We start from the raw sequence: 14081 nt of genomic DNA on the forward strand, positions 1-14081 counted from the left end.
TTGGTTTCCAGTGCTAATATTGAAAACACATTGTTTTTTAAGCACATGTTAACATTTTTCTGAGAAGAGTAAAAGTTGGAGTTTGTGGAGTTTCTTCTCACAGCAGCATCTTTTATGACTTCTATTGAGTTAAGGTTGGTACCCTGATAAATAATAAATAGTGAAAATAGTAATAGCAACCATTCATTAAACAGGAGAATTAAATGATTAAATATACATAAAGAGACTACATTAATGTTTGGCATGTAATAAGTATTCCAGAAATGTTAGGTATTTTATGTGCCAAACACTTTGTCAAGTACTCCATTTGTATGTTCTAACTTGATCTCATTTGATAGATACAGGAAAGCTTTGTGACATACAAGTTATTTAATCTCTTGTGCCTTTGTCTCATTAGTATAATTGGAATAATAATAGTAATTCCATTTTTTTTTTTGATGATTAAATGAGCTAATCTTTATAAAACTTTTAACATAATGACTTGTAATTATTTATTTAGTCATTCAGCAAATATGTACCAGGCTAAATGCCAAGCACTCTTCTTTGTGATGCTTTTTGAATAAGTCAAAATCACTTCTCTCATAGTGCTTACATTTTAGTGCCCAGGGAAGACGGACAGAAAACAAATGATTATATTCAGTGTCAGGTGCTAAGAAGAAAAAGCAGAAAAGAAGATTGAGAGTCACATGTGGGCAGGGAGTTGCTAGTTTTTATATGATAGTAAGAATAGGTCTCCCTGAGAGAGAAGTTACAAGATAGCCAGGAAAAGAGGGTTTCAGGATGGGGAACAGCAAGCACAGAGGGTCTAAAGCAGGATATGCTTAGTTTACTTGAGAAAAAGCAAGAAGGCCCGTGTAGCTGGAGAGGCCGAAAAGGTAGTGGATGCCAGGCAGCAGGGACTAGATCATGGAGAAGCTTTGTAGACTATCATAAAAACTTTGGTTTTTATTCCAAGTGAAATGGCTAGGAGGAGAACCAAGGGTGAGTGCTGTTTCTGAGAGGCAAAGGATGAAAAACGTGTCAGGGAAGATAAAGGATCAACTGTATCAGATTCTGCCAATTGGTCAAATAAGATAAGGATTCAGATTTGATCATTGGATTTTGCAGTGTGGACATTGCTGGTTACCTTGATAAGAACAATATTTGTGGCCCGGCCAGTGTGGCTCAGTATTGAGCGTTGACCTATGAACCGAGACGTAACTGGTTCAATTCCCAACCAGGGCACATGCCTGGGTTGTGGGCTTGATCCCCCCAGTAAGAGAGCGTGCAGGAGGCAGCTGATAGATAGTTCTCTCTCATTGATGTTTTTACTTCTCTATCTCTTAAAAAAAAAAGCAATTTTTGTGGAGTGATGGGGATAAAAGCATAATTGGTGTGGATTCAAGAAAGAATCTGATGGTGAAATGAAAATTGTGAATGTAGATTTTTTTTTGAGGAATTTTGCTATAAACTAAGGAAATAGGGTAATGAGAATATAGTGTCAGGGGAGAGATAAGAAGGGAAGTTGGTATAAGTGAGATCCTTTATTGGGAGACAAACAGTGGATCTCTTTACAGTAACGTATAAGCTATGTTGTATTGTCTTGCCAGTTACTTTGCTGGTATTTGACTATTATGGTATGTTACCTTCCTAGTTAAAACTTGTTCTAAATGTGGGAGTTGAGCTGAATCAACGTATAATTAAGTCGAGGTTAGTTATTCGTGAAAAATAGCTGGAGTTATTTCCTTCTTGTAGCTAGTTTAAAATTGAAATCATTGGCAGTGACCTAGGAAATGAATTGTTTGCGCCTGTTACAAATATATTGATTTATAAAAGATTTCCAAGTTACCAATAGAAATTTGAAAATAGTTTTGACTTTGGGTGCATGTTTTTGCTGCATAGTGACTTTGCAATGTTAATGCATATATGGGCAATATCCATTTTGTTAACATATGAAAACTAAGTAGTCATGTATCTTATTATATAGTTTCCAGAAGTAATTATCTTTCCTTTGCCGGGTAACTTTTCTTTTTTTTGGTAGAAAAGTAACAACAAATACTTTATTGTTATATAGGCAAAAAAGTTTTTTGTTAAGAATATGTTATATAGTAATTTAGGACACTTACAAATTTAAGATTTCTGCTTTTATTTCAAATCAAGCCTATAAAAAACATACTTTAAATTTTATAAATTCTTGCTCTCTGGAACCAACTGTTCTTAGATTTAGCTTCATAGGCATAAATCATATAAGGGGAAACCTAAAAAGAAAAACTCCGAACCTAGATAGCACACTTTTGAAAGTGCTTAAATCAGATCGCTCATTTTTATATTGATGTAGATGAAATAGAATGATGTCATTTAAGAATAAATATTGACCCCTAAACCACTGTTGATCAAGCTTAATGAATTCTAGCCTATATGACATATAGGCAGGCACATTTGAGGGATTCAAAATAATTTTTTTTTGATTTAAAAAAATCCTTTGTTTGAACTAAAAACTACCTTACTTATCCTGAGGCACAGGAGACAGTGTGTGTCCCGGGGATATATACTGAAATGAAGTCATGAACTAGGAATTCCAAAAACCTTTCTGCTATGACTGCCAAAATTGTTGCTTGTCTTGAGGTATGCAGGAATATCTCAGCAATCCTTAGAATGGAGCTATACAGGTATGCATCACTTAAGAAACCTCTTATTGAATATAAAAATATAATCAGATAATTGGTAAGGGGCTTATTTTTTACTATATACCAGGTACTATGAATATTGAAGCCCCCCTCATATATGAAAAATGAAGTTTTCCATGTTAGTAGTTAACCTAGTAGGAGTAGTTTCAGTTTTCATTGTTTATCCTTCTCTGTTTGACTTTTTTACTATATATCTGTATTACTTCTAATATAAAAATTAGTTTTAAAAAGTTAAAAGGTAAAAAAACATTTATATAGAACACTAGGTTGTGTACAGTGAAGCATGCCTGTAGAGCTCTTATCAGTGTGTATCATGAGACAATGAATTTTCATAAATTAATTAGTTGATTTAAGTTATTAGAAGTATGCAATTTGTTTATTTCTCAGCCTTGTTTATATTAAGCAATAGGTTATTCATGCCAATATCTGAAATACTATAAAAAAAATCTAGATATGCAACATTATAGTTTATTCTTGTTTGACTTGAATAACTTTAATAACATTCTTTAGCTCATAGCTTACTTAATTTTTGTGAGATTCCATTTTGTAAAAATAAAATATTCTGAATAATGACTATCTAACCTGGACATTTTGGGGAGATATAATCATCTATTAATATGTCTTACTGAGCCGAAACCGGTTTGGCTCAGTGGATAGAGCGTCGGCCTGCGGACTGAAAGGTCCCAGGATCGATTCCTGTCAAGGGCATGTACCTGGGTTCCGGGCACATCCCCAGTGGGAGATGTGCAGGAGGCAGCTGATCGATGTTTCTCTCTCATCGATGTTTCTAACTCTCTATCTCTCTCCCTTCCTCTCTGTAAAAAATCAATAAAAATATATTTAAAAAAAAATGTCTTACTGAAGCAGGAATCTTGAGGGCCATTGAGCAATGCCTGTGAAAGAAAATAATGAAAGGTTAGGCACAGCAAAATAAAATTGAGAGGGGCAGTTTTGGAGGCTGCAAACAGTTTAGGGCCACTTGTCATTCAAGTTGGTCCCATATGTTCACAGGTGTTTTTAAATTTAGTTTCTATCTTGCCAGAGCATACTTTAGCTTAAGTAGATCTTAGAAACTTTTCTTATCACTAGAACCTTTTTATTTCACCTGGTCCAGTGTTCTCATTTCATCTAGTCCAATCTTTTTAATTTGCTTTTTTGCTGCTATTAAGTAGAACTAGTAGTATGAGAAACTGATTTTGTTGAATCCAAATAAGCATTCTTTACTATTCCTTATATCCTCTTTGATAAAAAACCTCTTATAGAATGTGAGGTAACCTCTTGGCATTACAGTTTATACTATTCTCCTATAATCTTGGCAGCCTGAGACTGAACAGGGAAAGCCAATGTCAAGTAGTATTGGGTAATTTTCCTGACATAGGAATTTAAATTACACCATGCTGCAAGGTTGCTGCGTGGGAAACTGTCACTTAACCAATGAATGATCATGGACAGTGGCTTGTATCCTCATTTGACTGCAGCTCTTTGGGGGCACAGAGATTCTGGACAGTTAGGAGCTGGACTTGCTAGTGTAAAGGGTCTATTGTGTACGATGAAGGGAGAAGCAAAAGTACTCTCTGTTAAAAGAAGGCCCCGTTTTTAGAGGCATGGTTTAGCGCCTGTGTTCGGCAAACTGCGGCTCGCGAGCCACATGCGGCTCTTTGGCCCCTTGAGTGTGGCTCTTCCTAAGCCTTAGGAGTACCCTAATTAATAACAATGTACCTACCTATATAGTTTAAGTTTAAAAATTTGGCTCTCAAAAGAAATTTCAATCGTTGTACTGTTGATATTTGTCTCTGTTGACTAATGAGTTTGCCGACCACTGGTTTAGTCTAATGATAAATTGTAGGTATTAAAGTATAATTTTGGCCGAAACCGGTTTGGCTCAGTGGATAGAGCGTCGGCCTGCAGACTGAAAGGTCCCAGGTTCAATTCCGGTCAAGGGCATGTACCTGGGTTGCGGGCACTTCCCTAGTAGGAGATGTGCAGGAGGCAGCTGATCGATGTTTCTCTCTCATCGATGTTTCTAACTCTCTATCTCTCTCCCTTCCTCTCTGTAAAAATTCAATAAAATATATTAAAAAAAAAAGTATAATTTTGTATTTGCTTTCATGGAAAGTTACACTGGGAGCTAGGGTGACCTGGAAAAACTAGCATGGATGACTTTGTATTTAGGATTTTAATAGCTTTTAAAAGACTGGATATGCTTTTATGATGCATACTCAAAATTATAAAGCTCAGATTTTTATTGGTCTTCTGGCTATTAAGCACAAAAGAAAAAACACTTAGATATTCCCTTAGTGAAGCCTCCTCTAATAGGAGTGATCCCTTAATGAAACCTTGTTTCCACATAAATGTAGAATCATAGATTCTATTAGCAAGAGAAGTGGGCAGGAACAGAGGATCAGTGGTGAGATTTGATAATTATTACTGTGACTTTTCATTATCATATATCTGGGCCAGGGTAAAGGAAAGTATTAGAAATTCTCTTTGACAATGAATGAATTAGAGTTTCTCATGATGAGCGCTTAGAAGGGTGATATATTTAATGATTTGTTTTTGGTAGTTGATTTCAGAGAGGAAGGGAGAGGGAAAGAGAGGTAGAAACATCAATGATGAGAGAATCATTAATCGGCTGTCTCCTGCATGCCCCACACTGGGGAGTGAGCTCACAACCCAGGACACTCCAACCAACTGAGTCACACTGGCCAGGGCAGATGAGGATCACTTAAAAAAATAGAGCTTCATTGTGGTATGATTATTATCTGCATATATGTAAAGTGTACTATTTGATAACTCTGAGATATGTGTACACCTATGAAACTGTCACCACTATTAAGATAATGAACATATTCACCATCCTCAAAAGTTTCCTTGTGTGCTTTTGTATTCTTTCACATCCACTAATATATTTTCTGTCACGATACAGGGTGGGGCAAAAGTAGATTTACAGTTGTGAGTATGTGAAACGTGGAGTTCATTCTTATATTATTTATTTATTTTTTAAATATATTTTTTGATTAATTTCAGAGAGAAAGGAAGAGGTAGAGAGACAGAAACATCAATGATGAGACAGAATCATTGATTGGCTGCCTCCTGCATACTCCCCACTGGGGATCGAGCCCATAACCTGGGCATGTGCCCTTGGCTGGAATCGAACCCTGGGACCCTTGAGTCTACAGGTCAATGCTCTATCCACTGAGCCAAACTGGCTAGAGCTATTTATTAATTATTGTCTTTTTTTAAAAATTTTTTAATTAAATCTTTATTGTTCAGATTATTACATTTGTTCCTCTTTTTTTCCCCCATAACTCCCCTCATCCCAGTTCCCGCCCCACCCTTGGCCCTCACTCCCCACCCACTGTCCTCATTCATAGGTGCACGATTTTTGTCCAGTCTCTTCCCGCATCTCCCACACCCCTTTCCCCCCCAAGAATAGTCAGTCCATTCCCTTCCTATGTCCCTGATTCTATTATAATCACCAGTTCATTCTGTTCATCAGATTATTTATTCACTTGATTCTTAGATTCACTTGTTGATAGATGCATATTTGTTGTTCATAATTTGTATCTTTACCTTTTTCTTCCTCTTCCTCTTCTTAAAGGATACCTTTCAGCATTTCATATAATCCTGGTTTGGTGGTGATGAACTCCTTTAGCTTTTCCTTATCTGTGAAGCTCTTTATCTGACCTTCAGTTCTGAATGATAGCTTTGCTGGATAAAGTAATCTTGGTTGTAGGTTCTTGGTATTCATCACTTTGAATATTTCTTGCCACTCCCTTCTGGCCTGCAAAGTTTCTGTTGAGAAATCAGCTGACAGTCGTATGGGTATTCCCTTGTAGGTAACTGAGTTTCTTTCTCTTGCTGCTTTTAAGATTCTCTCTTTGTCTTTTGCTCTTGGCATTTTAATTATGATGTGTCTTGGTGTGGTCCTCTTTGGATTCCTTTTGTTTGGGGTTCTCCGCGCTTCTTGGACCTGTAAGTCCATTTCTTTCACCAGGTGGGGGAAGTTTTCTGTCATTATTTCTTCAAATAGGTTTTCAATATCTTGCTCTCTCTCATCTTCTGGCACCCCTATAATTCTGATGTTGGTACGCTTGAAGCTGTCCCAGAGGCTCCTTACACTATCCTCGCATTTTTGGATACTTTTTTCATTCCGCCCCTCTGGTTGGGTGTTTTTTGCTTCCTCACATTTCAAATCATTGACTTGATTCTTGCGCTCCTCTGGTCTGCTGTCGGGAGTCTGTATAGTATTCTTTATTCAGTCAGTGTATGCTTAATTTCTAGTTGGTTCCCCATCATAACATCGAGGGTCTCATTAGTTTTCTTGTAGATCTCATTAAGTTTATCGGCAGCTTCTAAACAGTTCTTGAGAGACCTTAAAAGTGTGGTTCTGAACTCTATATCTTCCATTGACAATTTTGTCCTGTTTCTTTGTCTCCGCATTTTGTTATGCTTTCTTGGTGCGCCCCCTAGAGGTCTTTGTGCGCGGTCTTGTAGTTAAGCCTTGATTGTTGTAGCTAATACCAGGGAGGGTTTGACCTCCAGGCCAAGTGGCTGTGAGAATCAGCTGTGTCTGCAGTGAGAGAACTTCTGTCCTCTAGGGGAGGTGCTAATCTAGCCTTTGCCTGAGGCTATCCGGCAAATGCCTCTGTGCAGGGCTTGGGTGGGGCGGGTCGCACAGGATCAACTGGGTGGGCCGGAGAGAGCATTGATTTTTTTACAGAGAGAAAGGGAGAGGGATAGAGAGTTAGAAACATTGATGAGAGAGGAACATCAATTCAGCTGCCTCCTGTACACTCCCTACTGGGGATGTGCCCGCAACCAAGGTACATGCCCTTGACCGGAATCGAACCTGGGACCCTTCAGTCCACAGGCCGATGCTCTATCCACTGAGCCAAACCAATCAGGGCTATTAATTATTGTCTTATTTTCCATACAAACAACTAGAAACCTACTTTTGCCCCATCTTATAGATTAATTTTTATTTTCTAGAGTTATTTAAATGGAATAATATAGTATGAACTTTTCTGTCTGACTTTTTTCACTTAGCATATTTGTTTATTGATTTTTACCATTTTTAAGCATAATTATTTTAAGTGTATCAGTAGTTCCTTCCTTTCTATTGCTGAAGAGTATTTCATTGTATGGATACACCTCAATTTATCCATTCACCTTTTGAGGGTCATTTGTTGTTTCCAGTTTTTGGCTATTGAAATAAGCAATAAAACTAGGAAATATAAATGGTTGTGTGGACACTTTTTTTTTTTTTTTTTTAAGAATGGAATGGTTTAAGTCATAGTGCAGGAATATGTTTAACTTTTTAAGAAATTGCCAACTGTTTTCCACTGTAGTTGTACTGTTCTACATTTCCACAAGTACAGACTGAGTTTCAGTTCTACATCCTTGCCATACTTGGTGTGGTCACTTTGTTTAATTGTAGCCATTCTAGTGGGTGTTTAGTGGTAGCTCATTTTAGTTTTAATTTGCCTTTCCTTAATGACTAAATGATGTTGAGCATTCTTTTATGTGCTTATTTGCCATCCTAGTATATTCTTTGATGAAGTATCTGTTCACGTACTTTCTTATTATAAGTTTTTTAATTGTGGAAAAATACACATAACAAAATTTGCCATCTTAACCATTTTCAACCAGTTAGTGAACAGTTCAGTACAATGGTAAGTACATTCACATTGTTGTGCAACCAATCTTTAGAATTCTTCGACTTACAAAAGTAGTTATCTATTTTTTAAAGTATTGCGTTGTTTTGACTTTTTTAACGTATTCAGATATAAATTCATTATCAGATATATGCTTTATAAATATTTTCTTCAAGACAAGTGTTTTGTCTTCTCAGGTTACTAGGCATCTTGAAATTGGTCATGGTGGGGAATGATTTACTCCACATTAATTAGCAAAGTGCTATAAATCAGGGCTTTTATTTTTTGTTGATTTTCTATCTTTTAAAAAAAATTTATATCACTTTATTCTATTTTATTTGAGAGAGGAAGAAAGAGACCCTAGATTAGTTGTTTCATTTATTTATACATTCATTGGTTGATATTTGTATGTACCCTGACTGTGGATCGAACCTGCAACCTTGGGGTATCAGAACAATGATCTAACCAACTGAGCTACCAAGCCAGGGCTTGATTTTCTATCTTAAGAAAGTAATTGGGAAAGGTTAATAATGCAAATTAAACTTAAAATTATGTTGTGTCTATAGCCTTTACATTATAAATAGCACAAAAAAGTGAGGAAGGAAATATTCTTTCTAGTATTTGCAAACTATTATCTAACCTGTAAAGAAGTTATTCAAGTCATTATTGAATGAGTGATGTGTTCATTGTTTCACTCTTGTCAGTTGCAGCCTTCCCTTGGCTATGAATAAGAGTCAAGCTAAAAATCAGTGGAAACATTCTTTATAGTCAGTTGGCTACATGGAATTTGCAATAAAGAGTATTACAAATATTTCAATTGTTTGTTGGGTTCTATTTAGGAAGTAGCGAGATTTGTGTGGTACATATCTTTTTAATTAAGTAAAATTTATAATAAGCTTATTTACATATGTATATACAGTGGGGCCTTGACTTACGAGTTTAATTCGTTCCCGTTCCAAGACCGAGCTCGTTAAGGAGCTCATTAACTCAAATTACTCTGTCAACTCAGTGCAAAAAATCTGCGGAGAGACAGCTGGTATCTCAAAAAACTCGTTAGTCGGGACCCTTGTAAGTCAAGGCCCCACTGTATCCCCCTTCTCTACCTGCAGAACCAGTTGTTAAAATTTTACCAATATACCACTGGCCACACATTAATGAGAAAACACTAAGGGAAATGTTTCTAGACATGTATCTTGAATGAGTCAAGAAAAAAATGAGTTCCAGAAACATTCAATAGGTGATAAGAGACCTAATCTGATGCTGAAACCAGAGGATAAGAGGGTTGTGTAATGGAGAGAGAAAATGAAAGGCATAATACACAGAAGGCCAAGTCAATTCTCTTTATTTAAAAAAAAAAATATATATATATATATATTAATTACTGATTTCAGGCAGGAAGGGAGAGGGAGAGAGAGAGAACCATCAGTGATGAGAGAAAATCATTGATACTGATAGGCTGCCTCCTGCATGCCCCCTACTGAGGATCTAGCAACTTGGGCATGTGCCCTTAACTAGAATCGAACCCAGGACCCTTCCTGACTCTCTATCCACTGAGCCAAACCTGCTAGGGCCCAAGTCAATTCTCAACACTGAAGATACAGAGGGAAGTGAGTTGTTAGTTGTAGGTTACTTGTTTTGGTCTGATTTGACTTGTTCTTGGTTTTATTATGTAATACTCTGTTAATGATATTGAAGAGGAATGTTAAAATCTCATACAGCATTAGTGTTACATTAGCCACTTCAAGTAAGCCTTGGTTATCTCCAAATCGAACTTTTCTTCTGACCCCAAAAATTACTTGATACTTTTAAAAATTTAAAGTTGGAACAGAGAACAATTATGTGTTTCCTATTATGGTCTAGAAGTTGCATTATTAGTTACATTGCTTTTTAAACTATACATTTGTTATGTTTATCATAATTATTATATTTCTTTCAAAAGTTTTTTTTCCCAGAGTATCTTGATTTTTGAATCTGATGATTAAGTTAAAAAAATATTTTGTTTTGTAGCCATGCAGGATATACATACTGTGGGTCTTGTGCTGCTCATGCTTACAAACAAGTGGACCCATCTATTACGTAAGTAATATAGAGACGATTTTGTTATGGGATAATGTTGGGAAGTATAATTGCTTTGTCACTGAAGTAATTTGTTTTGCATACTTATTGTTACTTTATACTCTATTTCATCAGGAATTTGACTTTTTATGAGTTTGATTATATCTTTTATAGGTTATAGAAAGCTTTAATACTATTTCCACTGTCGGAACCTTTAGTTTTTACCTTCCCTTTGGTTGGTAAAATGTTCAGTTCTGGAAATGTTAGAAGGTTAATGTGATATTGTAATTTATAAGAAATATATATTTGGTCTTACCCTTAGTCCACAGTTCCTGATGCACACACAGGGCCCAAACCCTTGGAATTACCTAAGTGTTGAATATGATAGAAGTATCTCTTGTGAGATATAATGAGGTGACTTTTGGATCCCAACTAAGGATAGGGGCTGGTTGCCAGGAGAAGCAATTATGATTAGAGGGTGGGAACTTTCCAGTCCCACTCCTGACCTCTGGGGAGTGAGGAGGGCCTGGAGGTTGAATCAGTCGCCAGTGCCCAGTGATTCAATCAGTCACAGCTATGTAGTGAAGCCTCCATAAATCCCCGAAGGACAGGGCTCAGAGAGCTTCCAGGTTGGTGCGATCCAGGGGAGAGCGGCACTCTCCTCCCTTTCCCCATACCTCACCCTGTGCATCTCTTCTAACTGGCTGTTCGTGATTACGTCTGCTTATAACAAACCAGTGATTTTTGTAACTAAAATGTTTCTCTGAGTTCTGTGAGCTGCTCTAGCAAATTGATCGAAGCTAAGGAGGGGGTCATGGGACCTCTGGTTTATAGCCAGTTGGTTAGAAGTACAGGTCAGAAGCCTGGCATTTGAAGTGAGGTTTGGGGAGCAGCCTGGTAGGACTGAATGCATAACCTGTGGAATCTGATGCTATCTCCAGGGAGAGTGTTCAAGAATTGCTTGTTGGAGGTGTGGAGAACCCCCTCTCCCCCATGTACTTTGGAATTGGGTCCAGGAACACTAACTGGTTTAAAAAATTTTGTTTGGGAAAACCTGGAGATGAACGTTTTAAAGAAAATACAAAGCCCTTTATTCTACTTTAATCATTTGTAACTTAAAATTCTTTATTGTAGTTCATAAAATAAGAATAATTTCTCATTGACAGAATAAGGTTCTCTGAATTATTTTAGAATTGGACATCATATTTCATATGATGTTTGAAGGATATAAGCATTTAATTTAAAGACAGCTCTGAAATTAGCTTTATAAAAACCTTTCTAGCAAATTGTGACTGAGTAGTATATTGCTCTCTAAAATGAGAAACATGTGAACTTTCAAAAATTTCTGCTGAAAATCGCTACCCAAATTACTAAATTTTCTGACCAGTATTTTGTTTAAATAGTTAATTTACTATATGTGAACCAGTATCAGGGTCCAATCTGTATTGCTAGTTGTTTCATATTATGTGAATAGATAAATTCAATCATCTTAATTGTTTCATGTTGATTGTTAGTAGTAATACTAGTAATAGCAATACATCTATCTCTACTAGTAGAGATGAAGCATAATCATTCAAAAGAAGTAACTCACAGCAGCCGTGAGTTTAAGAAGCAAGTCTCACCCATAGCCTACTCTTTTTTCCTTTGAGCAATTTTTTCAGTTTTTTAAAACAAAATTGCCCTTTTTTGTTTCTGTATAGTGTGCTCTGCACATTGTACTGTACCTTTGTTGAAAATTATTTTTACTAAGTTTTAAATAATAAATAAAATGATGTTGCCAAACTGATGAGGTTTTGGTTAGCCCTGCTTCATTTGGATGTGTTGAGGGGCTTCTTTAATAAGTATTTCTTGATACATGTTTAATATGCAATTTTAACTAAATTATTTCATGAATAAGAGCAAATAGAAGTTAGATTGTAAAGATTTTCAGAAGTTTCCTTTATTTTATTTGACCCTGGATCTGTGAACCAGCTACCATCAAGGTTAGTTTATGTAAGAACTTTTTCCAAATGTTTTTCTATTTGGCACAATCTTAATTGATGATGATATGTGCTGGAAGGGTACCCCTGAATTAAATTTGGCCTTAGAATACATTAGAGAGACATGGAGCCAGTATTGGTAGAAGTGGAAAGCTTGTGTTAAATACTTTGATGGAAAATGAGAATGGAAGGAAAAAGATAAAGAATAAAAAAGGATGAGAACGAAGGACTAAGAAGATGATGGAGATCACTAAAAAGTGAGGCAAATGGTGCATGGTGATGTAACCAGATTATTTTTCTATAATTAACACATAATTGAATCTGAATAAATAAATGTGAAGGTCTGAGTGTTAAAAATAATAATGGATAGCCATATTTGTATTCTCTTAAAAAATCCCCTCTTTGAGATTTGCAGTGTCTTCAGAGTCCTTTGAGAAAACAGGAAAAACATCATTTGGAAACTATGTGAAGTACAGAGGAATAATAAAGAACAGTTCAAGAGCGAAGGTTAAATTCTATACCATTAGCTTCCATTCTTTTCACACTAGTCTATTTTCTACATGTCAATCAGATCATCTTTGTACTCTCCTGCCCTTTGAAGGGATCTTTTACCTTTTTATGATTTTTTGTAACATCTTGCATAGAATATGTGTTTATTGAGTTATGTAGATCTTTCAAATGTTGACATTTATCATTCAGTGTCAAAAAAATCACATTTGTTCATGTCACCACCAGTTTCATCCAAAAAATCTTTAACTATTGGGAAACTGTCAATTTCACAGGGATGGAAGTTTTGCAGAAGTCTAATTTTCACTTAAAAGCTTCAGTTTTATCATTGGCAACAAACATGTCAGATTTTTTCTTTGAAGTTGCAAGCTCATTTTGATCATCATTTTAGAAAATTTCTGCCAACTATCTACATTGGAATAACCATAATTTGTCTACAGTCATTTTGATAGCTCCCAACTCAGTCACACTAATGCTTTTCCCTGAGACATACTCTGTATGCAGCAGTAGTGCTTTAAGCATTTAGCATCACAAATTGAATGCATTTTGTCATACAGAATATTTTTATAAAATTGTATTCAAATTTCAATACTTAATGAAATTAAGTGAAACTGGCCTTAAGAAACCCCCCCACAAAACTTGGTGTGGGTGAAGAACACATGTCTCCTAGTACATTTTGGTTCCATTACCTCGATCGTAATTCTGTTGTGCCAGCGGCTTACCCAGCCTCACTTTTGTACCATATGTGCAGATGTCATCACAGTGAAGGCACACAGCTTCCTTGTGTTATTATGAAAATAGTTTTGATTTTGTGGGTCACGATGAATTCATAGTTCACACTTTGAGAACTGCTGTGATGCAGGGAGATTGGATTTAGGTTGTGGTTAAGATCTGCTGATTAGGTTTCGGGGAAGGTAAGGTGTCTCTGAGGAAATGATTTTTAAGCCAAGCAAAAGAAATGTATGAAGGCTTTGAAGTAGGCAAGGTTGTTTGTGTCATCAAGGAACTTCAGGAAGACCAGTATACAGAAAGTATTGTGATCAAAGGGAAGAGTAATATAAAAAGGGCCAGTTTATTTGAGACTTTAGAACCCGTTTTAAAGATTTTTGTATTTTATTAGTATCCTCTGGCCATGAAAAAACTTTTTTTTTTCTTTCTTTTTTTTTTTTTTTTTTTAAAGCAGGAGAGTGATAGGACCCAATTTATGTTTCAAAAAT

The 14081-nt window shown here is 36.1% G+C and overlaps 1 protein-coding gene across 7 annotated transcripts in view; it reads left to right on the plus strand.

Annotated features, from left to right (window-relative positions):
- Positions 1–14081, plus strand: part of MEMO1 (mediator of cell motility 1) — a 95507-nt gene that overhangs the window by 44816 nt on the left and 36610 nt on the right. For 4 of the 7 annotated variants that reach the window (XR_004971892.1, XM_036334950.1, XM_036334947.1 and 1 more), the window contains exon 3: positions 10331–10399. Coding sequence is in view for 6 of the 7 variants with exons in the window: in XM_036334947.1 (XP_036190840.1) it covers positions 10331–10399 (69 nt within the window). In the remaining variant the exon portion in view is untranslated. Of the gene's footprint in view, positions 1–11; positions 135–10330; positions 10400–14081 lie in introns of all 7 variants that reach the window. The other 3 variants (XM_036334951.1, XM_036334948.1, XM_036334949.1) reach the window with 2 other exon arrangements.

The sequence above is a fragment of the Myotis myotis genome, unplaced genomic scaffold, assembly GCF_014108235.1.
Source record: "Myotis myotis isolate mMyoMyo1 unplaced genomic scaffold, mMyoMyo1.p scaffold_m19_p_14, whole genome shotgun sequence".
In the NCBI taxonomy this organism is placed as follows: domain Eukaryota; kingdom Metazoa; phylum Chordata; class Mammalia; order Chiroptera; family Vespertilionidae; genus Myotis; species Myotis myotis.